Raw genomic sequence first — 24982 nt, forward strand, 5'->3', positions numbered from 1 at the left:
CCCGAGGCTTTTTCGTGGGTTAAAAGCAGCCCGTGAGGCGGAGGAGGTTTTTGCGTTTGGGCCGGAGCGCTGCGGGATGCTGCTTGGAAAACATTGCATAGGGGAGAGAGAGGGGGGGGGGGGGCATCTTCCAAAGCCAAACCCGAGTCAAAGATTAACTGTTGTATTAGCGAGCAGGATTTAGCGGGAACTCAAGACACAAACTGTCGCTCAGCAATTAGTGGACTGCTTTTTGTTATTTGAAAAAATCTGGTTGACTTGGAAATTGGGTACAAAACACGAGCCCCATTCATTCCATTTATTTTTTATCCCCCAAAAAATGTTGGCGACAATGTAAACGGTCCTTAACTACTTTAATCCTAATATTGTACATAGAATGCAGTGAGACGCCGTGTGTTACAGTACATGGGGAATTAAGAGTGTATCGGTGTACATAGCATTACATCACTAATACAAACAGTGCACCAATGCTAATCCTGCTTTTCCTGTATGATGACATCACACACACACACACACACTCACAGAGGCTTTGTGACGGACGATAAGAAGGTCGATACCGCAACGTTGCTCGACCTCCACCAAGCTGGGATTAAAAACGCAAGCGCGCACAACACGCAGCAGGTGTGTGTATGTGTGAAATTGGTCACCAGATGATTTGGACTCGAATTGAAGTAGGGAAACGATGGCATGTCATGTTTTATTCTCACAATGTGCTTTGAGAATGAAAAGTACTTTTCCGTGCACTTTTTTGTACTCGATGACATGATGGGAGATTCAAGTATATACAGTAGAGTACAATTGGCTTGCGTAAACTTAAAACACGGAAGTCTTCATGCCTTTTCTTAAAAAAAAAAAAAAAAAGACATTTAACAAAAAATTGCGACACACTCTCATGACATTGCAACATTTTTTTTTCTTGAAAAATATGACTTAAATCTCATAAAAAACTATTATTTAAAAAAAAAAAAAATCCCCAACTTTAGTCCCATAAAATGGCAATTCAATATTGCATTAATGGAAAAATAATACTGATGTGTCATTGAAAAAATCCCCCCCAAAAAGGAAAATAAAAACAACTATATATATATATATATATACATATATATATATATATATATATATATAAAATACACAACACTCAAAACATGATTGCATTGCATCATGTTTTGAGCAATCGGAACCTTCATCATGCATTGGGTCCTTCTTGACCCTCGTTGCTTGCCGTCCCCCGTCGTTTATTTTTAGTAGCCGCATGACCAGGAGCGAGGCGTCACCAGCTCCCAAAAGCTATTCTGTATCAAAAAAAAAAAAAAGACTCTTTCTAGTAACCTCATGCACACATAATCCCGCTTTTGATTGTTATTATTTTACAGTATTGCCGTTGTAGGGACAGCGAGTTGTTGAATGGCGCCGCTGGACGCCTCGACCATGAATTGCGGATCGGCTGTACTTAAAACAGTTTAAGTACGCCAGCTGTCCGCTAAATCCTCTACTTGATCAAACGCTGGAGGCTTTCCAAGGTTAAATACCGGACATGTCGTTGTATTCCACAGACGCATCATTTGCCAATAGAGGCTCTTAAAATATAGCAAGATTGATTATTGGACTTAACAATAATCAATAATGGAGCAAATTCAGATCTCAGAGCAGTGAAAGGGATTAATTACCTCCACAGGTGTTTACTGTTATTTGATGTTGCCAACACAAATGGGTACAAGTAAAAAAAAAAAAAACTTAATTATAAATTTAATAAAAGAAAAACATTATATAAATATGATTGACCGCATAAGAAAACTTATTTTTAAGGAAAAAATGTAATTCAAATTTGGATTTTTGTAAAAAAAAAACAAACACTTTATTTAGATTTATTTATTTTTATCCCAAACAATTTCCTTCAAGTATTTGTCTTAAAAGTATGACTTAATCTTATATTATTATAAAAACATACATTAACTTGCAAGACAGCAGCTATTTTTATTCCCCCATAAAAATGCAAATTTGACCTGGTAAAATACTGACATTTTGTCCATAAAATCTTGAATATTTTAAAAAGAAAAAAAGAAATTGAAAAATGTTTAACTTTAATTTTGTTAAAAAAAAATATTGTATTCTCCCAAAAATGTGATGATAATCTCCTACATAATTGTTAAAAAACAAAATATTACTTTAATCCAATGACGCCCACCCCCCCCCCCCCCCCCAAAAAAAAAATCTGACTTTACTTTTAGAAGATTATAACTATTTTTTTTCTTACATGATTAGTTTTTTGTTGGTTAAATATCTTAAGAAATTAGTTTTCCCCTCAAATAAGTCCATTAATATTGTATTATTATTTTTTAGGAAAAAACTAATCTAATCTAATCACGTACAATAAAACTGGAATCTTGTAAAATTCTGAAAAATTTTCATTAAAAAAAAAAGAAACAATTTAAATTTTGTAAAAAAAATAAAAATAAATATGACTTAAGCTTTTTAAAGATTCACTTTATCTGACAAAAAAAATGCAATTAAGAATACTTAAATGTAGTTTGTTAGCAGATTACGGCAGGATGTACTGTACAGTTGGTGTGCGTGCGTTTCATACCCCGGTGCGAGGACAGCGTATTTGCGCGTACCACTCCTGACAATAGAGGCACACCTGCACGCCCTGACCCAGGAAGAGACACGCCCACATGATGATGTTGAACACGGGGCTTTGACGCTTGTCGTTCATGGTGAAGTTAAAGACAACTGTAAGGATGACGACAACGTGATGATCAAGACCAATCAAAACAGCCTTTAGCAATGAAATAATGATAATAGGCTTAGAATGCATATTCTCCTGAACAGTATTGTACCAATGATAATTTATTAATAACTTCAAAACCTTCAATGTGATGCTAAAACGCAAAAAGATATTCCTAAAATGAATTAGTGGGTTACCTCCAAAGATGGCGAAGAGGCAAAACATGACAGGATAGAAGAACCCGAAGCCCATGGTAAAGGCGTACTCGTGCACCACGGCCGACACGATGAAGACGGACAACATGGCGGCTGTGCGGAACTTCCTTTTCGACAACTGCGGGCATCGCAGGTGGAAAATAAGAAACTTTTGTTGTTGTTTGTTTTTAATGGTGTAGAATAGTGGTCAGAGGTGGCAAATCCAAGTCCAGAAAGTTAAAAACCCTGCTACAGTTTAGCTTTAGCCCCAGGTGCTAGCTAGGGTGCTAGCTCCCAGGGTGCTCGTTATCTGCTAGGGAGCTAGCTAGCATTGGGGGCTAAAGCCAAACTGCGGCAGTGTTTTTACTTTCAGGTGCTAGCTAGCTGGTGCTCGTTTACCTGCTAGGGAGCTAGCTAGCTGGCATCAGGGGCTAAAACCAAACTGCGGCAGGGTTTTTACTTTCAGGTGGTAGCTAGTTAGCTAGCTCTCATGATGCTCGTTTACCTGCTAAGGGAGCTCGGTAGCTAGCTGGCATTAGGGGCTTAAGCCAAACTGGCAGGGTTTTTACTTTCAGGTGCTAGCTAGCTCCCTAGCTAGCTCTCATGGTTTTGTTTACCTGCTAGGGAGCTAGCTAGCTAGTTGGCATCAGGGGCTAAAGCCAAACTGCGGCAGGGTTTTTACTTTCAGGTGCTAGCTAGCTAGCTCCCTAGCTAGCTCTCATGGTCTCGTTTACCTGCTAGGGAGCTAGCTAGCTGGCATTAGGGGCTAAAGCCAAATTGTGGCAGGGTTTTTACTTTCAGGTGCTAGCTAGCTAGCTCCCTAGCTAGCTCTCATGGTCTCGTTTACCTGCTAGGGAGCTAGCTAGCTGGCATTAGGGGCTAAAGCCAAATTGTGGCAGGGTTTTTACTTTCTGGACCTGGATTTGCCACCTCTGGTAGTGGTGGTGTGCCTGACCCAGAGGAAGTCCCTGTAGCCGTAGTAATAGAGCCAGTCGTGTACCACCACGTTCCATGTGCGGTAGTAGTTTGCAAACGACGTCGAGTTCCACCAGTCCTGTGGAACAAGATGACCAAAATCAATTGACGGAAATGCCAACAAACACTAGCATGACCCACAAATGGCTGCAGTGTAAACAATTACTCAACCGATGACGATACTCTCTTTTTAGAACAATCAAAATCAATAACATTCTTTCGAACAACATTTTTTTTTTTTTAAGAAACATGTTTACTCCCTGAAAGAGGTCACAATCAATAATGCTCTTTAAAACAAAAACAAAGGAAATGTTTGACAAGTGACATGTTTTTCTTCTCATTTCATTCAACAATTGGACAGCAAATAAAATGTTGCTCTTACATGCAGCCACACTCCCCAAAGGCGCCAAAATAAATTGCGTTCTTTGGAACCAAAACAAACAGTTTCTTGTCAACTGCATTTAGAGCAAGCAAATAAAAAAAAAGTCAATTTCTTGTGCTCAAATCCAGCATGGTTGAAACCCATGAGGAGGATTTCTGATAGCTATTGTTTAAGTGCTGGTGATTTGAAATTGAGCCAAGAAAATCACTGATCTTCTGGTATTGATCACAAAGATCAGGTTAGACTGGTCGCTCAAACCAGTTCTTCACATTGACTGAAAGTGGAAATGGGGTCATAGCTTGTTTATCAGATGATTCAAAGATTGGTTTGATGCGATCTTTTTTTCTTTTTTCTTTTTAAATAGATGGTATTGCTGACCTTGTAGAACATTCTGTCGGCAAATCGCAGAAGCTCCCCAAAGAGGTTGAGCCAGCAGTGCAGGAAGGCAAAGAAGCACAACAGCAGCAGCATAATGCCTGCAAACCGGAACGCAATTATGACTGCTTCTTTTTTTTAAACAAGCAAACAAAAAAGACTAATTCCATAAATGTACTTTAAACTCGTAATATATCAACATTGTTTTTGGAATAAATACAACAAACAAATGACTGCAAATGACTGCATTTGTGAATTTATATATTTTTTATCTAGCAAAAGCGAAAGCAACTTTAAATTTGTAAAATTAGGACTTTGACTTCTCTTGTAAAAATTCAACTTATTGTGACATGAGATGTGATGTTAATCTCATAAAATCTATTTTTTGCATTTTCTCTAACAAAAAAAAATTACACCTTTAACGTTGTCAAATTATGCCTTGTTTTACTAAATTTATTCAGGGGGGGGGGGGGTCATTTGTTAAAATTATGCCTTTTTGTGTCTATTATAGGATTTTGTTAAAAACAAAATCTTCAATTCGGTAAAATTTGGGGGAAACGACTATAAAAATATAGACTTGAATTGTAAAGTTAAAACTTTCTGTCTGTCCAAAATACAATTGAAACCTTGTGCCTTTTTGTTCCATAGAAAAAAATGCTTTAATCTTGTACAATTTTGACTTTTCTCTACAAAAAAAATGCAACTTTAATTTTATGAAATTACAACTTGTAGTAAAAATGTAATGTTAATCTTACAGAATTACCTTTTTTTCCTTATTTATAAAAGTACTCTGGTAAAATTGCCCTTTAAAATAGAATATATTAATATAATTTTTTTTTTTAATCTTCAAGAAATAGTACTTTAATTTAAATTTAAAGTACTTTAAATTAATTAAATCTTTAAATATTAAGCCTTTTTTCCTCCATTAAATATTTAACCCTCAAAAAAGGAAGAGTTTTTAAAATAAAGTACAATTTTTTTTTTTATACCTTTCTAATTCTCAGAAAAAACGTTCACCATTCACACCTAAGGACTATTTAGAGTCTTCAATGAAGATAGTGGAGTATCATGCTAACTCTACAGGAGATTCAAACCCAGAACTTGTTGATTGTGTGACATATAATTAACCGCCTGGTTCCCGTGCTGCCCCCCTGCTGAGCCCTGTGACGTAATGCTCGTAACGCTCATGAAAAGAAAATATAACAAGGCCTTGGTGCGCTGTTGACCTGATCTACTTGTATAACGACACAGTTAAACATTGACTGACTCACTTTGATAAGAGAGAATGCAGAAATTGTTACTGTTTGGCCTTTGGAGGAATGTGGAAGTTTGTGTGTGTACACGATGCTGCTGATAATAAGCAGAAACCTGGTAGTATGGAGTGGAAGACGGCGAGGACCATGGCTCGCTTGCTAAACGGCTGCTGGCTCTCCGACGTGAAGACGGGCACGCACAGGCGCACCAAGATGAAGTACCCATAAAACAGGCAGCCCAAGATCTGCGGGGAGAGAGAGAGAGAGAGAGAGAGAGAGAGCGTGCCGACATCAAGCGCGGAGGCAATCACACTTCAAAGGGGAAGGGAAACAAACGGCATGCTGGGTAATGAACGCAGCTCACCATGGTCAAAGTGACGCCGACGTATTTCCATCTTATATGCGTGTTCCTGGAAGGAAATACAAAAAAGTCATTCATAAATGAATGTCACAAGATGGCGCCAAGGCACTACTTTTATATTAGACAGAGCTTGGATGCCATCTAGGGGCAATTGAGAAAGAGCACGCAAATAGGTGAAATATTGCATCATCCATCTTACCTGGGATACGATTCCCTGTAGATGAGAGTAGGACAGAAAAGGAAGTAGAGATAACTGGAACATGTTGGGAAGCGAACTTTCTCGCCTGAAAAGCAGTAGATCAAACCATCAGAGGGTGCTGATGATGCTTTAAAAAAAACAAACATTTCTAGACGCTTCGGGGTGTCGTAATGGGGAATTGCTCCCCAGATTGCCTGGCTTTATTGTTGCAACTAGCGCCACCAAAACTACAGTACTGGTGTGAAGTTTCCCACCTTAAGGGCTTTAATGTCTTTTGTGAAACAGTTTGCTATGTTTCTGTCAACTTTTATCTCGTGCACCTGTGGATTTTTATGAGATAGACGCTTTATTTGCTAATGGAAATAGCAAATCAAATGTTCATATAGGTTATGTTAAAATGTGGAGAAGATTGTGATTGTGACAACGGCTAAATTGTCTCACTAGATAGGGTAAGATGTCACACCAGAACTAACTATGGAGAAGATTGTGATTGTGACAACAGCTAAGTTGTCTCACTAGATGGGGTAAGATGTCACACCAGAACTAACTATGGAGAAGATTGTGATTGTGACAACGGCTAAGTTGTCTCACTAGATGGGGTAAGATGTCACACCAGAACTAACTATGGAGAAGATTGTGATTGTGACAACGGCTAAGTTGTCTCACTAGATGGGGTAAGATGTCACACCAGAACTAACTATGGAGAAGTTTGTGATTGTGACAACGGCTAAGTTGTCTCACTAGATGGGGTAAGATGTCACACCAGAACTAACTATGGAGAAGATTGTGAGTGTGACAACGGCTAAGTTGTCTCACTAGATTGGGTAAGATGTCACACCAGAACTAACTCCAGCCTGGTTCATTGTATCATGCGTCTGTTTTCATGAATACCTCGTTTTGGTGCGTTCTTGATAACGACGGGGGCCGATTCCCTCATGAATGAGTAGCTTTTCATCAGGAATCGAATCTGAAAGCAAAATATTTTCTCTTAAATTGGACAAGAATGTCGACACTATGGAATCCATTTTATCACTTGTCTGCCTGACCCTGATGACTCATACTGCATATCAAAGGAAGTGCGACTAAAACGTCCCACTGCATCATCACGTGTAGCAAAAACATAAACGAGTAGATACGATCTGAATGATCTCTTATGTCAGTCTGACTTGCCTTGCTTGTTATGAAACACTGTACTAAAATGACCTACTGCACCTATCTCTTAATCTCGCTTGCTCATCCAATATTTGTGCACTGACCTGCTCGAGTATAACGATGAAGCGGGATGCCGGCGGCAGCTGGTGCCGCACCACCACGTAGACAGGCAACAGTCCCAGAACAGAAGTCTGGAGGGCAGCCAGGACCAGAACTGTTCCCACAGACAGCCCCAGCTTGGAGGTGCACTGGTGGTACAACGAAGCCCAAACGCGCAGCCCGTAATAGGGAACAAACAGCGAGTAGGCCAACATGAGCGCCCACACCCGGACCACCGTTCCCAGCTTGCCAAAGGCGTAGAAGAGCAGGTCAAACTCCAGGACCAACCTGCCCATTGGGGGACACAAAAGTCACTACTAATTATTTTGCCATCTAAACTTCAGCTAAATGAAGTGAAGTTCATCTAAACCAAGACAAACTAGCTAAACTAAGACTTTAAAATATGCTATGCTAAGATAGGCTAAGCTAATCAAGACAAAACAACCAAGTTGAGCTAAACAACATATTAGGGAGAAACTAGCTAGCTCAAATCTAGAGGAATAAGCAAGAAAAGACAAAGCAAACTAAGCTAAGAATCTACGACAAACGGCTAAAGTAAGAAGCCTAGTTTTGGGAGGACAGACCATTTTCTTACATCCTGTTCGGGCGTCCGGGGATTTTATAAATTCATGAAAATGTCTGGTTGGCGTTGCGCGACTAATAGGCGGTAGAAGTACACTGTGTGTGCGACTGGTACCACAATTTCAAGGCCGGGGCAAGTGTCCTCTTTTTGGGGGGGAAATGGGAATACGGTCACCCTAAAATAAACTAAGGACAGACAAAAGATATATAAGAATATAAGATAAGAAACTTAAACTAAGCCAAGATGAACTAAACATAAAATAAATGCATGGCTAGATTACTAGTTAGCTTAGCATTTAGATGACTAAGACTAGCTAAATATAGACAAAGTAAGATAAATCAGTGGCGTAGTGGTAGAGTGTCCGCACTGAGACTGGGATGTTGTCGGTTCAATCCCCCGGCCAGGTCATACCAAACTAAAATAAAATAAAAGAGTATATATAATTTGAACTAACAAAACTAAATTAATCTCATATGATACAGTATAAGACAGACACATGAGACTTTGCGGCATTGCTAAAATAGCCCCCCCCCCCCCCCCCCCGCATACTGTCATCTAGTCCTATACGAAAAGCGCCCTTTACCCCACAAATAACATATTTACTCATAGCAGCCGCAGCATGCCAGAGGATGTGTTTTAATCCGTCAAGGTCATCTCCCATATTTTTTTCCCACATCACAATCAATAATTTCATGGTGAGTATCGAACAAGCCCGTGGGTGAGCAAAACCTTTAATCCGCCAATAGAATCTCAACCGCGGACTATACTCAGATGGATTGATATCCCCCTTTAAAAAAATAAGTATATTTTAAACAATGCAAAATTGAGAATTATTTTTTTTTTTTACTCTTCAGCTGTGTTTGTTGGTCTCACTGACCTGCCCTGGTCGATGTAATCCACAGTCAGCGTGCTGACGCAGAAAATGAGCAGCACAGCTACAAACATGTGGTAGATGGTCCTGATGTGGTTGATCTCAAACAGCTCGCTGGTGATGAGAGGGGAAAGGTCATTTTACTGATTTACACATCTAAACATGTCTCAAAATACTTTTTTTTTTTTTTAAATCGATTTAAAAACTATGACGATGAATTAAGAGTAGTTTGTCGTTTATGTCAATGCAAAATACGGCCGTTTTTACCCATCTCAGGGGGCGGCCATTTTGCCACTTTCTGTCGACTGAAAATGACATCCCAGTTAGTTGCTCAGGTAGCGACCAATCACGGCTCCCCTGTTTTCTGAGTTTGGTCATGTGACATTAGCAAGCTGAGCCGTGATTGGTTGTTACCTGAGCAACTGTGATGTCATTTTCAGTCGACAGCTAGTGGCAAAATGGCCGCCCCCTGAGGGGGATAAAAACAGGTGAATTTTGCTCTTTAATTCATATGCCACAAACACAATATTAATCAGAATGCTGAGTTTAGACTAATGGGGCTGCATAGATATTGTAAAAAAATAAATAAATAAAAAAAAATTAGGTTGAATTCAGCTTACTCTAGCAGTGATGCTCGGTCCATAAACACTTTGCCGTCGTCCATCCTCTGAGATCTAAAACTAAAAACACGGCCACATGTCTGAAATATGTACGAAATATCTCAGTTAAGCTTGACTTGTGTTTAAACCTTGGGATTTATTGTAGAAAAAAATCTTACAGCACAAAAATAAAATGAAACAAAAATATCACAAAAAAAAGTACGTTAGAGTGAACCATTGCATTGACCTATTGGCAGATTATTATTTATTTATTTATTTATTTGGCAACCTACCTACTGGCAATTATTACCTGGATGAAGCAACTTTATCCGCCTTCCCATTGACTGATGCGTGGACAGGCTGCGTCAGCGCCTTGTCGAGAATGTCATTCAGCTGATCCTGGATCTGCTGCAGAATCGTCACCTTCACCCTCTGCAGCAGAGTACACTTTCATATTTAAAAAAAAAACAAATACGTGTATAATAATACTACATGTTTTGAATATACCTGCGCATGTTTGTGCCACTGGGCCGCATCGTCCATCTTTGCACCGTCACCACTACCAGCTGTGGGAGCGCATGTTTGCTTATAAAAAAAAAATACCAATGCTAATATGCTTACATGCTAAATGCTAACACAACTCAATCCATTTATTTTCTAGTTTCCAAACGTCATGTGTATATTAAACGATAAGAGTGTGTTATTATCACCTTTCTCTTCTGGTATCATATTTTTCATAAACTACTATCATACCAGGATTGGTCATCTCATCCGGCGTATGGGCTAAGATGCTCCTGTGTCTCACGCCGTTAGCATTAGTTGGCTGCTCGGTTGCCATGACGACCAACTCCAGGCAAGGTCTTCGCCGGTGGATTCGGTTCACGTAAAAGTAGAACCTGTACAGTAATCACAGGATAAACTTAAATCACGCGTCATTGTCGGGACCGGGACTCAACATAGCAAGTAATCAGTGTCCTAACATGAAAAGGTCGACGGTTGTTGAACTGAGGTAACCTCCGGTGCTTTTTGCGTAGATAACAATTGTTGTTATCAGGAGTCGACTCGAGTCTCAGCTAAATAGTAAACACACATTAAAGACTGTAGATATTCATTTATCTAATAAATGAGGACAAATAAAATGCTAAAATTACAATGAACAAAAACCTATGACAGTATCAAATGTGAGTATTGTTAAAATACAAAGCCAAGTAGACGTGCTTTTATTTTGTTTGTTTTTGTATTTTGCTCTGTGTCCACTTTTGGAGTAGCAACATTACAGCCAAGTAGTTTCTTATGCAGGTAAAGGAAGATTAAATCATGCAGCGTAAACATCAGATTAAAATTGAATATCTGTCAGTATACAAAATCAGCTGTCCTCAGCCAAACTAAACTTTTCATATATTCGGTGCAAATAGTCCTCCGAAAATCGGTACAATGAGGCAAGTGGCATTTTATTGAGTTATACACAAAATCGATGCCAATCTCCCTGTTTCAGAAAACGCTTTTAAAGTGATGATAGCAGCATCATGTGTTACATTACGGATGCTAGTTTTCTTCTCTACATCAATATGTCATCATTTTTGTACAATAGAAATACTCACAGTGCTCGGTTGTGGGAGACGCCTTTTCAACCGGCGGCTCCTGCACGCAGCTTTGCCAGACTGCAGTGTATTAAAAGTGGATTTCTCGGCTACTAGGTTGCACTTTGCCCTTTCGGCTCCTGGCTCCGCATCCAGACACACACCCCTCGCTTCCCTTCTTCCCCCGTAGGTGCTGGTAGGATGAGGTCATTGGGAAGTAGAGGCCTGAAGGACTTATATATAATGTGCGGTACCGACAACAATGGATTGGACCGCTATTCTGGTATTGTTAAAAGTGGAAGTCGACGTTCAAAATTTCTTGACTATAATATGTTATATGTGACTCATGAGTCTAAACGTGACATTGTGATTAATATTAAATGTTTTAGTCGTTGGAAATTAATTGAAGACATGAGCCTTTGGGGATGATTACAAATGTGATTTTAAGTATATTTATTTTGATATTAACTGGAATAAAGACATTTGAAAGTGTGCCACACACGAGTGACGTCGAAAATTAATTTGAACTATTTCTATTAGTTTAACATTTTTCCACTTTAGGGAAAATAATATTGTACATTTAGACCAGATATAAAATTTGTGATTAAGCGTTAATGATTGAAGTCATATGATTAATTACAATTAAAAAAAAATAATCACCTGACGCCCTAATTTTAATAATATTTTCTTTTCTTTTTAAAAATAATCTTTTTTCCAAAAAAATAATTCTTTTTTTTATAATCTTTTTTCCAAAAAAATATTCTTTTTTTTTATAATCTTTTTTCAAAAAAAAAAAAAATTTTTTTATAATCTTTTTTCAAAAAAAATTATTCTTTTTTTTTATAATCTTTTTTCAAAAAAAGAAAAGATTATTAAAAATTAGGGCGTCAGGTGATTAAATTTTAAAATTGTAATTAATCACATGACTTCAATAGATAACTCACAATTAATCACAAATTTTATAGCTGGTCTAAATGTACAATATTTGTTCCTTAGGTTTTCATACTCTTGTTAACAAAAGTGGGAAAAAAATGTTAAACTGATAGAAATAGTTTAAATGAGTTTTTGACGTCTATAGCCGTCAATGGCAGTAAATGAGTTAATTAAATCACATGTTTAGTGCATGTTGAATGTATTGTGTATTTGTAAACATTGCAACTCTTATCTAAAAACAAAACATCATACATAAGCACCCTTGCGTATAAGTGTTGACATTTTACCTTTATCTAATTAACACAACTAGCTCATGGGTGCAAGTACATCAGCAGCTAATTACAGCCACCAGCGGCTAGAATTTATTAGCTTGCCCTACTTATCGATTTGTTTGGTTGCGGCCGGCGGCTGGCAAACAGACTACAATCGCACTGTATGCACTCTCAGTCCTTTTTTTTTTTTTTATTGAAAGGAGATTGAATTGGAGGACAAGTGTGTTTGTCAGCTTCTGCTACAAAGGGAAAGCACCGCATGCACAACATCACACGCCGGAAAAGAATGCAACAATACACCATGATACAAACATACAATTTGTCACCATTTTTTTTTTGTTGTTGTACTTCCCCAACATTCATGTCATTCTTCTAATTCTGCATATTTAACACGACGGTAGAACATCTCGGTGACTGTGACGCAGTATTTTCATAGAGATAAAACAAGACTGAAAACAAATCAATGTCATTTTCACAATCACAGTCATGTCAGGACGCAGCTTGTTTTGATTATTTTTTTGTTGTTGATGGGAGGTTGTTCATTCAACTTATGGTAGCAATAGGTTGTGTCAACACATTGCAATTGATTAAGCAAAGTTTGCTTGAGTTCACTTTGGGTAGTGGACAAATACAACCAAACTGAAATTGAAAAATTAAATAATATCAATGTAGTGGAATGAATAGTTATCGAGCCATCCATCTTGCTTCACTGAACCTAACGAGCATGTTTTGGGGATGTGAGAGGAAACGGTGAGGCGGAAGCCTGGGTTCAAACTCCCAGCCTATAAATTGTGACCCGGCTATCCTAACCACTATTCCACCATGTTGTCAGAACTACTCGGCGCAGTATCAAGTAAAATGAGTGATAATAAAAATTAAAAAAAAATTCAATACATAAAATTGCATTTTAATGGTTAGTTGCTCAAGCTAAATAACAATTTAATAAAAACACCAATTCAATCAAATAAAAATGTAATTGAGTCAAATAAATGACAAAAGTATAAATTAAAAAAGAAAGTCAAGAATAAATAAAGTGAAATGAATAGGTAAAATAAAAAAAAGAACTAGATACAGTAAAATAAAATCCAAACTAAATTGCTGCAAATAAATTAAAACAATAAAACATTTATATTATATTATATATTATTATATATACAATATATATATATATATATATATATATATATATATATATATATATATATATATATATATATATATATATATATATATAGTAAATTATATAAATCAATAAGTAAAATGAAAATAAACTACAAACAGAAGTAAAATTAACTACATAAAATAAAAATAATATACTTAATTTAATTGCAGAAAACAAATTAAAACAATAAAAAGACTAAATTGAATTCATAGAAACAAAATTAGCATAATAAAAATTAATCAAACAGATATATTTGTTTTATTGTATCTAAAATCTGTCAAAAAATAAATCAATACAATTGAAAAGAAGTCCAATTAATAAAAACAACTAAATAAAATAAAAAAAACGGGGGGTGATGCTACTTAAGGGTCACAGTGTAAAGGCTCACAAAGTGTAGAATCGAGTCACAAACATGTCACAATAATATTAATAATAAAGTGCTTCATGCAAATGTTAAGCCTCACTAGTCTTGTCGAAAAAGTCAAAAGGTGAAGACAGCTTGCTAAACATTCAGGAGCTCACCACCGTTTTTTTTTTAATATATATATACATACACGCGCACCCCTCGCTTCCTGACTTGTTCATCAGAATGGCAAAAAGAGCGTGTGACGATGACAGTAATCAATAAACTAATCAATCATGTAATGTGACTCATTCAGGGTGGACTCAACTTGCATTTGAGGTCCAAAGTCAACAGACTGTTGGGTGAGGTCATTATAGTACATATGAGTGTGCGTGTCTAACCTCAGTGTATCATCGTCCTAAACTAACCAATACTACCAGCAAGCATAATGATCATTTTAAAAATATTTTTTTTGTCAAGTTATATTTAAGTAACACAAAGCCAATGAAAACAAATGTCACATTCAACAGTGGCTAAAAAAATAAAAAGTAGCAAAATAAATAAGGTAATACGTTACTCTCAAAGTGGACTTAACACAATTATAAAAATAGTTGCTTCACATCTTTGTCTTCCTGCTTTCGCATCATGGCATCATCTTTAAACCCTGACTGATACCATTCAATGTGATACAATTACAATTCCGCCTCTGACAACCAAAGTGGGCTAACTCCATTTTCAATGAAAGTCGTTGCTCTGATGAATCAGAAAGTGCTGAGTGCAATCATGGACTTTGTCAAAGTTGGAACTCAACCGTGATTCAGTCACGCATTCGAATAAATGACATATCCTGCCCTTTTCTTTTCTCCTTTAAAAATGATAAAACTCAAGTCAAAACTTTGAAGTCTCTTTTACTAAGGAAGTTAAAGTTATATAAAGTTGTTTAATTATTTCATTTAGGAAGTGGTGATTTCGCATTAGTAGTAAAAGGGGGGCAGTGCAGCACTCCATCCAGCAGATGGCGCTGTGGTGAAAAAAGTGGCGTAAGTATACAGAATGGTGAGTTGATTTGATTTTTGTTGTTGTCATTTCTAACTTTGTAGTCACATACATTATATATATATATATATATATATATATATAGTGTAGATATGGATTTTTTTTAAATATTCTTCTTAAGAAAACAGTATAAAGTAATGCTCTATTGTAAAAATAAAAATAGAAACACCATCCGTTTGCGGAAAAAGAAAAGGTCATTTGAGAACATTGTGATGGACACTTTTGGCGAAGGTGAGTGTTGTGGACCTGGCAACATTTCAAAATCCACATTCGGGAATAAGCCTGATCCCATTTGATATATTATGTATGGATATATTCTTTGATCCTCCTGACAAGGTAGTATAAACACAAATGTGCGCGCACACACAGGCACACACGTATGCACAGTGCTGGGAGTACACTCTAAAACATGCATTCATTCAAGGCTAAAAATAGACCTAACAGATGCATAATTCACTCCTGTCTGAGTAACCAGAATGACAAGGTCCAGCAGTGGAACAGAAACTACCGTATTCTCAGATATTTTTATCCTTTTGCATATATTTAAAAATTTTGTTGTTTTTAATTTTCAGTACAGGTTTAGCTTTACCACCTGCTGGGATTTTCAGAAAATAAAGACAATGTTGAGTCAAATAAATCAATAACAGTACAATAGTACCATATTTCCTCACATAGTGACCATGATTGGGTAAGCCCACTATTATCAAGTAAAATGGGAAGTTTACAACGAAATAGAAATCACTATTATGGAGAAATGTCAACAAACGAGCCAGACTGGGCCAAAGTTTATTAGCTCCCTGGAATACAACATCTTCACAAGTCAACATCTCTTGCATTGCTAAATGTTTACATGCTAAGGCAATTGCTGCTGTTTTGCTTAGCAACACAGTTAAAAACAATAAACAAGCCAACTATTTGTGGGAGGTGCTTACTGTAGGAGGCACTATTTGAGGAAATATAGTAAAACAATAATTAAAGATTATGACAAAACAGCACCAGCTCGTGGTCACCTCCAGTACTGCATAATTCCATCCATGTTTCAGTCACATCACACGCAGTCCTTTGACTTTAGAAAATAGGAAGAGGAAGATGGAGGCGTGTTACAGCAGGTGAAGACGAAGCTACAAAGACGACTGATCAGCTGCATACAGATTTAGGGAAAGCGAGAGAAGAGAGAAAAGGGAAAAGAGCATCAGCGAGCGACATGGGAGCAAAGCAAAAGACAGACGGCAGAGAAGAAGCGACGAGACCAAGTGAGCTCACTTTGCCAGAGGGAACGTGTCAACCGTCATTTGTGTTTGCCGGGAAAATGCTGAGGTGTGTTTGGGATATGTACGGAGCGCTCCGGGGGAGCCACATGCGACCTCCGCAAATGTCAAATGCAGCAGAAAAACTTTGACTAACATCTTAAGATAAGTTCTGCCCCAAAACCCATGAAATGTGTGAAATGGAGTGTGTACCTTAAAGAATCAAAACCAATCAATTGATTCTGAAAAGACATTCAAGGTTTTCTAATAAATCTGTTGGGAGGGTACTCATTCATGTTGAGCACTGATAATCAAAACTATAGTTATAAATAAATAAATAAATTTAAAAAAGCAGTCCTGTCAGATTTGGATTTTTTGAATATATATTTTTTAAAGGTTTTGTTTACACTCAACCTATTTTTGGGTCTAGATCTGGATGACCATTAAAAGTTACTCACTTTGTCCTTTGCTTGTTTGTAAAATGATGACGTTGCAGGCAAATAAATGGTGAAGGCATTATTGGGGAGGGCTAAAGCTTTCTTACCTGCTAGCTTTTCTATGAGCTGGCGGTGGCCTCCCGAGTGCAAGCTCGCCAGGTCGCGATTGTCGCACACGTCGCTGGTGGACACGCCGTTGTCGTTCAAACACATGCTGGCACAAAGACAACAAACACCAATCATCATCATCATCATCATCATCATCATTATTATTATGCGATGGAGCTGGAAGTGAACCCAGTGAGAGAAGCAGATCAGTGATGGTAAAACACAAGCAGTGCATGCTGGGTAAATGTGATTATTTTAGCCTTTCAGGTTAGGCTAGCATTAGCTCAGTTTGTTTTATCTTGACTCTTCTTAGTTTAACTTGGTTTGTTTTAAGTTTAGCTTAGTTTTTCTTTTTTGTGGTTTACGATTTGCGCATCTTAGAATGTCTTGTTTTGGTTTGGTTTATTTTAACCTGTCTGTGTCTGTTTGTCTAGCTAGCTAGCTAGCTAGCAAGCTATCCATTACGGTATCTATCTTTGTGCTAGCTAATTAGCTAATCAAGCTTATGATTTTGGAGGGCCTTAAGCCATCTGTTTATCTTACATTTTGTTTTTCATTATCTTATCTTGGTTAAGTCAAGTTTGTCTTGTCTTGGCTAGCCTATATGAATTTAGCTAAGCTTAGCTTAGTGTAACAAAGACGATCCTGCGCTGTCTCAGCAGCCAGCATCTTCTTTTGAAGTCTCCGAGGAGTGATGTCTTAGGAATGCGCACTTGAGCAGCACAAGCTAGCGTCCGTTACATTAGCTACGTTTGACTTTAATTAAGGAATCAGAAAATGACTAAGGATTTCCTTTAAGGGTGACATAATGTCCTCTACGTCTTACCTGTTGTCATTGATGTCTGTGGCGTTTCCTGTGGACACAGAGAGGTGTGTGAGGGGAGGATGCAGGCTCGTGCACAGTGAGCAGTGTCACATGCATTTAACACCAACAAACTGGCAATGTTATCCTCGAACAATCCCTTTGGGAGAATTCAGATGACTTGATTCAACACTTGAATGAGTGGATTACTGTACACGACACACAGAGACATTGACTGATGATTCTTGATTGTGGAGTGAAATGCAGCCCCACAAGCAGTGTGTGACCAGTATGATGATGTGTGACGAGTATGATGTGCCAGGCTTTTGTGACTGTGTATGGTTCATCCTCAAGCTCTTGAAATTCTTGTACTTGGCCATGCTTTTGGTGCTACAGTGATTGGTTAAGTGAAATAACAAGCCACTTATTGCTTTTCTATTAAAGTCCGTTTTTAGATAATCATCCACACTTTTAACTAATTTGCTCCCAAAAACGTATAAATATGTTCTATTTTAACTATTACAATGCTCCCAAAGACGTATTTATACAATTTTCATGTTGTTTTTTTTATGCTAGAGCATACAGAAGGCTTTGTTGGTCTCTGAACTGAAGAGAATGGTGGAAGCAATGGTTTCAGTACAAACTTTCAGATATGGCAAACAATTTTGGCCTTTTAGTTATATAGTAACTAACTCACGAAAATAGAATGTTACACTACCAATTATTATTTGGAGTGAGCGAGCGAGCATCCCGGCGAGCAAGAATTAGCTGGGGCGCCTAACACGAGCGGCTAGTGGGAGAAGCTAGCAAAAGCTAGCAAGAGCAAAGCAGAGAGAGACAAGAATGTACTTGATGTGATGCAAATATTATTGCAATTAAGAGTGAGTTTTTTAAATAAATTCACTCACTGGCGCCCTAAAACGTTCTATTTTAAATATTACCATGCTCCCAAAGACATATTTATACATTTTTTAATGTTGTTGTTTTTTTGTTATGCTAGAGCGTACAGAAGGCTTTGATGCAGCCTCTGAACTGAAGAGAATGGTGGAAGCAATGGTAGTTATTACAAAAACGGCCAGCAGGTGGCAGCAGAGTATAAGAGATCAACCAGGACCATGTTGCAAAAAGCTCTTTCCCTACTGTTTTAAACTGATTTGTGAAAAATAATTAAACTAATTGCTGCAAATCAGAAACAGATCGAAATACTTTTTTTTTTCCTGATGAAGAGACTCTAATCGTTCTTTTAGTAGGTTCCATGTTTTTATAGCAATTGAACACAATATTCTGTGAGCAAAATCTGTCAAAACAGCCGGATGCGAAAGGGGTTGCTTCAGTGAAAATGGCTGGGAGTGGTTAAAGGTCATTAGTCGTTTTCCACATTTGCACAAATGATCACAATGACATTTTCCTCCTGAAATAACACCCTTCACACAATCCGCTAACATTATTATTAACTAGGCACTAAGAGAAAAGCACTCCCAAGTCATTATGGCTGCAGTCTGTGGAGAACATTTTGGTCAATTGAATTAGTCGGGTGCTTGAAGGAAAGTTAGCGACTGAATTTCTGCTTCATCTTGTGTTCCTAAACTCCTCAGGAGGTGCAATAATCACCAATTTTGGCTTCTCGTCGACTAGGAAAGGAAAAGTGCACTTTATTAGGAACACGTATCCCATTTAGCTTTTTACAAAGATAACAATGCTTAGTTTAGTACGATAAAACATTCTTAGAAGTGATTTTGGTACTCTCGTAAACCTTTCTCGTAGCTAAATAAGGTGACTGTAATGTTATGACATTGCGCAGGTGTACCTAATGTTGTGGCCAGCGGTGGACAACAATAGACTTAAGCTCATTGTTATTCACGTCTGAAGCCGTCGTAAATTTCGTGGCACTTTGCACAAATGTAACGACGCGGCTATTGTCAGGGCAGCTCACGGGTGTCCAGATTGTTCGAGTGTCCAGGCATAGTGAAAATATATGGCAGATGATGAAGCTATGAAACCCAGCTGGAAGCCTCGTTTCAAGAAATCGAGCAAAAGAGTTAGACGTTATTCACAGTTTTTACGGCGCTTATTGAAATTCACGGCACACGAGTGGAAATATATGCATCCGAGGGAGTGGAAAGAACCAGCAGACTGCGCCACAGCTACTTTTTTACAAGCTGTGTCAAAAATGTCACATTTACAACGAGATTAATCCCGACTCCCTTTTTTTATGGATACTGTCAAGGAGGTGTTGGTTTGCATTTTCTATATCATTACAAGTTTCAAAACATTTTTGCCATCTTTGAGGTGTTCAACTCAACTTGTGGCTATTGTCGTAATGCACTGACACACACTGAGGGCTACTTCTAATATTGCAGCTACACAAAAGAAGCTAAATCCAGTTGTAGCCTCGCAGCTTTGCTTCAGTTTTGACTGTTTCCGAGCAACCGCTATCATTTGCTCCGAGGCTGACGTGGACCGAGACAGCCATTCTTATCTGTCTCCTCCAGAGGCTTTTTACCAACCTCACATTATTGGACATGTCATCCGTGGCGTGTGGCGGGGTGACGTTGCATGTATGATGAGAAAGTATGGACTCGTCGCAACGTTGCGACAAAGGCCACCAAAAAAAAGGAGGCAACCTTGCTGAAAACAACTTCCTGAGATGACACATGGAATTAAATTAAAAGGGAAAGCAATCTATTATTTATTTATTTTTTGACAATAAAATGTTCTATGCAGCCCTGCTCGTGGTATTTTGGTTAATATTGTGTTAGTAGAATATGAGTTGAGCAGCAAAATCCATCAGTTTTTATCAATGGCAGAAGGCGGCCATTTTGCCATTTGCAGCTGTCACAGCTTAGCTTAAAAAAAAACGGGGGCTGTGATTGGTTGTTGCCTTAGCAACTGTGATGTCACCTTCAGTCGACAGCAAGTGGCAAAATGGCTGAGATGGATAAAAACATCTTGATTTTGCTTCAAAACTCATATTCCAAAAATGTAATATTAACTCATTCACTGCCATTGACGGCTTTAGACGTCAAAAATTCATATAAACTATTTCTATTAGTTTAACATTTTTTCCACTTTTGCTAACAAGAGCATGAAAACCTAGAATTTTTTTTTTGTAAATTTAGAACAGATTAATCGTTAGTTAACTAGTGAAGTCATGTGATTAATTAAAATTAAAAAAATTTAATCGCCTGATTTTTAAATTTTTAAATTTAAAAATAAGGGGCATTTAATCGCATGCTAATTTTCTATCTGTTATAAATGTACAATAAAAAAATTCTAGGTTTTCATAAAAAATTTAATGAAATGAAAAAAAAAAGTTAAACTAATAGAAATACTTCACAAGAATTTTTGACGTCTATAGCCGTCAATGGCAGTGAATGAGTTAAATGAGTTTAGACTAGTGAGGTCACATATGACATATTATTGTCAAGAAATGTTTAAGGTTGACTTCCCCGGTCGGAGCTCACCGTTTTCAGAATCCAGCATCTCGGCAGTGTCGGCTTGGCGCGGCGGAGGCCTACAAACAGCGGCAAGAGAGGCCCGAGAGAAGCAATCAAGAAAGTCTTTAGTAGATTTGTGCGTCAGCAGAACATCAAATATGTCACGGCAGGCCAAAAATCACGCTTTCCATTCTTGCACAGTCAGAGAACAAAATGCAAAAACATCAAATTGCTTTGCTTTTGTGTAAATGGGAACATATTTAATGACATTCAAAATGAAACTGCTAACTGCAAGCAGTAAATTCTCATATAAATAAAAGATTCTCTACATACAGTATATACTACTGATATTGATATTCAATTTTTCCATTTTGTTACATTCAAAAAATCACTACTCCAAAATATAATGAATTTATTCATAAAATAAACACCGGACTAAGCAATTACCTCATGTTTGACTAAGTCTGTACACATAAAATATGAAAAGGTGCAGCACTGTAAACACTTTCTAGATGCACTGTAACAGTTTATACCTTTTGTGCAACATCAATAGTTTGTTTCCTTATTAGGAACTGAATGAACGCACAAGAGTTCAACAGTAACAGTTTAAACAGTGTGAATTATTATGCTATAAAAACACTTCATGCATTTGTTATTGCTCTGGCTCCATTTGGAGAGTTTTTTTTAAAGGCTCTTGGAAGTTACTTTCGCACTTTATTTTAGTCCAAGAAAACATCATTTTATTCGTCTAATTTCAGTCAGCAGAAACTGTCAACATTTTAGTCTAGTCAGCACTTTGTGTAAAGCAATGCTTGTTTTAAAGTGCTTTATAAATAAAGTTGAGTAGTTTTAGGTAGGACAATCATTAGACCCTTTTACTATTTTGTCAGCAAATAATATTGAACATTTCCATCTAATATAAACGACTTCACATAACATTTTCTCTCGTTTATTTATTTAAAATAACTCCAGCATATCAACAAGTGGCTATTATGGCTCCATGCTACAAGCTAGTAAGTTAGCTAGCATTAGTTAGCGGTCAGATTAACATTGTTTGAACCACTGATGTGAATATATGACTGGGTAGCCGCTAGGCTAAGACTTTTGAAGCCGCGAGGCCGCCATATTGCTCCTCCCAAGAAACGTTTCTCGGCATCCGATCCTATACATTTACAGTATCGAAATTGGTAAACATTTGAGACAGTACTTAGTAGAAACAGCATGATTTATGATGTTTTAAATTTGTTAGACATAAACAAGAGGACTTCAGACATTTTACTCTTTTTTTTAACTTGCCTTAAATACGTGTATAAATGATATGCTTAATGATGTTTACAGGAGGAAACTTGTATATTTTTATTAAAGAATTTTAACTGTAATCAACAAAAAATGCATCTGCCAAATCTAATAATGGGGTCTAAAGAACTGAGCGATAAAAAAAAAGGGGCTCTTCAAAGCAGCACATACCGACCGTCACACTTGTTAATTAGTTGGTTTTTTTTAAACTTTTTTTTTTTTTAACTTAAAAATTAGTGACCACCCCGCCACAAAACCCCCACCCCTAACTTCCTACGAGCTGTATATGTCTCATCTGTACATATACCATATAGTTTATACAGAAGTCTGCTGGCGAGATGGGAGGAGCAAGATGGCCGCCCTGTGACTTCAACGGCTTGCACGGGCTTGTATGGGCGGCTATCGGCTATCCAGTCATATATTCAGATCAGTGGTTTGAACGTTAGCCTGTAGTTGTTGCACTCGCTAGCTGCAGATTTGAAGGGGGGGGGGGGGGGGGTGTCACTGTGTGTTATTGACAAATTAGCAGAGACAGGATTTTACAAAATATTAATTTTTGTCTCATCTTTGATTGTGATCTAAAATGTCCATAGATTTTAGTCCAGTCCTTATTAAGTGAGCTAAATTTTCATCTCATCTTTATTAGTCGACGAAAATTCATACTGATTTAGTCCCAATTATTGTTTATTAATGGTAGTTTTAGTTTTTGGCCGGTGAAAAATGCGTGTTGACAAAATTATTTGTATTTCGTTTTCGTTAACAAAATTAACACTATTACACAGCAAAACAAAATGAGCGACTCACATGTTCTGAGCGTTGTTTAGGCGGTCCAAGCGTTCGGCGGGTTGGTTGTGGTTGGTTCCGGAGGCGGCGTGATTGCTTTCTGGTGCCGGGTCGGCGGCTTGTGGAACTGGCGGGTTGCTGCGGGGAGCGGCGTCACTCACTGAACGCGGGTGCTCGCTGAGGCCTCGGGTGAAGACGCCGTGCGTGGGCGAGGGGTGGCCAGGACGCACGGGCTTGGCTGTTAAAGACGAGAAACGCTCAGGTGGAAATGCTTAAAAACCAGAAATAATCAACACAGCACATCTGCTTAACTCATTCACTGCCATTGACGGCTATAGACGTCAAAAATTCATTTGAACTATTTTTATTAGTTAAACATTTTTTTTCTACTTTTGCTAACAACAGTATGAAAACTTAAGATTATTTTTATTGTACATTCAGAACAGATATAAAATTTGTGATTAATCGTTAGTTAACTAGTGAAGTCATGTGATTAATTACAATAAAAAAAATATATCGCCTGACGCCACTAATTAAAAAAAATAAATGAATAAGGGGCGTCAGACGATTAAAATTTGTATTCGTAATTAATCTCATGACTTCAATAGTTAACTCACGATTAATCACAAATTTTATGTTATAAATGTACAGTAAAAAAAAAAATCTAGGTTTTCATAAAAAATGAAATGAAAAAAAAATTTAAACTAAGAGAAATAGTTCACATGAATTTTTGACGTCTATAGTCGTCAATGGCAGTGAATGAGTTAAATAGATGCCCTGCCTCCATTAATAACGTGGTGTGTCAATAAATAAATGCCTTACCTCAAATAAACACATAGTCCATATACATAGTTAAAAGAGCATTATTCTCGTTTTTGACATGGAAACAGTGTTTTTGCTCTTGCACTCGTTCCCGCGTGGCCACATTGTCAGACCACAGGAAATAAAAGCCATGATGGATAACATCTTAAAATAAACAACAACACTCAAGTCTATCCTTGAGCAGTATCGACAAAAAGCAATTTGGAGTTTTGCCCCCTTTCCTGGCAAATCCGTTTGAAATTCATAACAAGAAGTTGGTCCGAGATGGAATAACTACAAGCACACGCACGCACATCACAGCGGGAACATGCGGGAGCTTTCTCACGGTGCAATTCGAGAGCAATTATCAGCTGTGAGGGTGATGAAACACACAGACAGCAGGCGTCACGTGTGAAAAGTTAATAATGACACGTCCTCTCTTGTGTTCTATTAAAATCGACATAGCAATTAGATGAAGCTCTCTACATCCGTTTTTTTTAATGTGTATATTATTTACACTGTTAAGCGCCTCTTACTGTATGTAAGTACACTTTGGAATACAGTAGAACCTCTAAAGCAGTAGTCCACCGAAGAAAGGAAAAAGATTAAAAATATATTTTAATTAGGGGTGTGAGGTAATTAAATTTTTTTAACGTAATTAATCGCATGACTTCAATACTTAACTCACGATTAATTGCTAATTTTATATATGTTCTAAATGTACAATAAAATAGTTTTCATGCTCTTGTTAACATAAAAGTGGGAAAAAAAAATTAAACTAATAAAAATATGGCTGCATATTTTAGTCATTGATATAGTAATTTCATAATAATTCATAACATTGAGTTAAATAAATTCATTTAAAAAAAGAGATTATTAAAAATTTGGGGCAAGAGGCTATTTTTTTAATTTTTTTTAATTAATCGCATGACTTCACTAGTTAACTCACAATTAATC

General features: G+C 37.4%; 1 protein-coding gene across 5 annotated transcripts in view; it reads right to left on the minus strand.

Annotated features, from left to right (window-relative positions):
• Positions 1 to 666: 666 nt before the first annotated feature.
• The window catches only part of LOC144056298 (kinesin heavy chain-like), an 89815-nt gene continuing 65499 nt past the window's right edge, over positions 667 to 24982 (minus strand). For 2 of the 5 annotated variants that reach the window (XM_077572945.1, XM_077572947.1), the window contains 5 exons: positions 23246 to 23462; positions 21173 to 21222; positions 17733 to 17760; positions 16906 to 17012; positions 13796 to 16255 (listed from right to left, as the gene is read on the minus strand). In XM_077572945.1, the coding sequence (XP_077429071.1) occupies positions 16236 to 16255; positions 16906 to 17012; positions 17733 to 17760; positions 21173 to 21222; positions 23246 to 23462 (422 nt within the window). In that variant the 3' untranslated portion in view covers positions 13796 to 16235. Of the gene's footprint in view, positions 1293 to 2584; positions 2731 to 2922; positions 3059 to 3874; positions 3974 to 4654; positions 4753 to 6019; positions 6150 to 6268; positions 6315 to 6464; positions 6550 to 7355; positions 7432 to 7720; positions 8004 to 9175; positions 9284 to 9789; positions 9850 to 10078; positions 10201 to 10275; positions 10335 to 10521; positions 10665 to 11369; positions 11977 to 13795; positions 16256 to 16905; positions 17013 to 17732; positions 17761 to 21172; positions 21223 to 23245; positions 23463 to 24982 lie in introns of those variants that run through there. The other 3 variants (XM_077572949.1, XM_077572948.1, XM_077572946.1) reach the window with 3 other exon arrangements.

Source organism: Vanacampus margaritifer, chromosome 8 (assembly GCF_051991255.1).
Source record: "Vanacampus margaritifer isolate UIUO_Vmar chromosome 8, RoL_Vmar_1.0, whole genome shotgun sequence".
NCBI lineage: Eukaryota > Metazoa > Chordata > Actinopteri > Syngnathiformes > Syngnathidae > Vanacampus > Vanacampus margaritifer.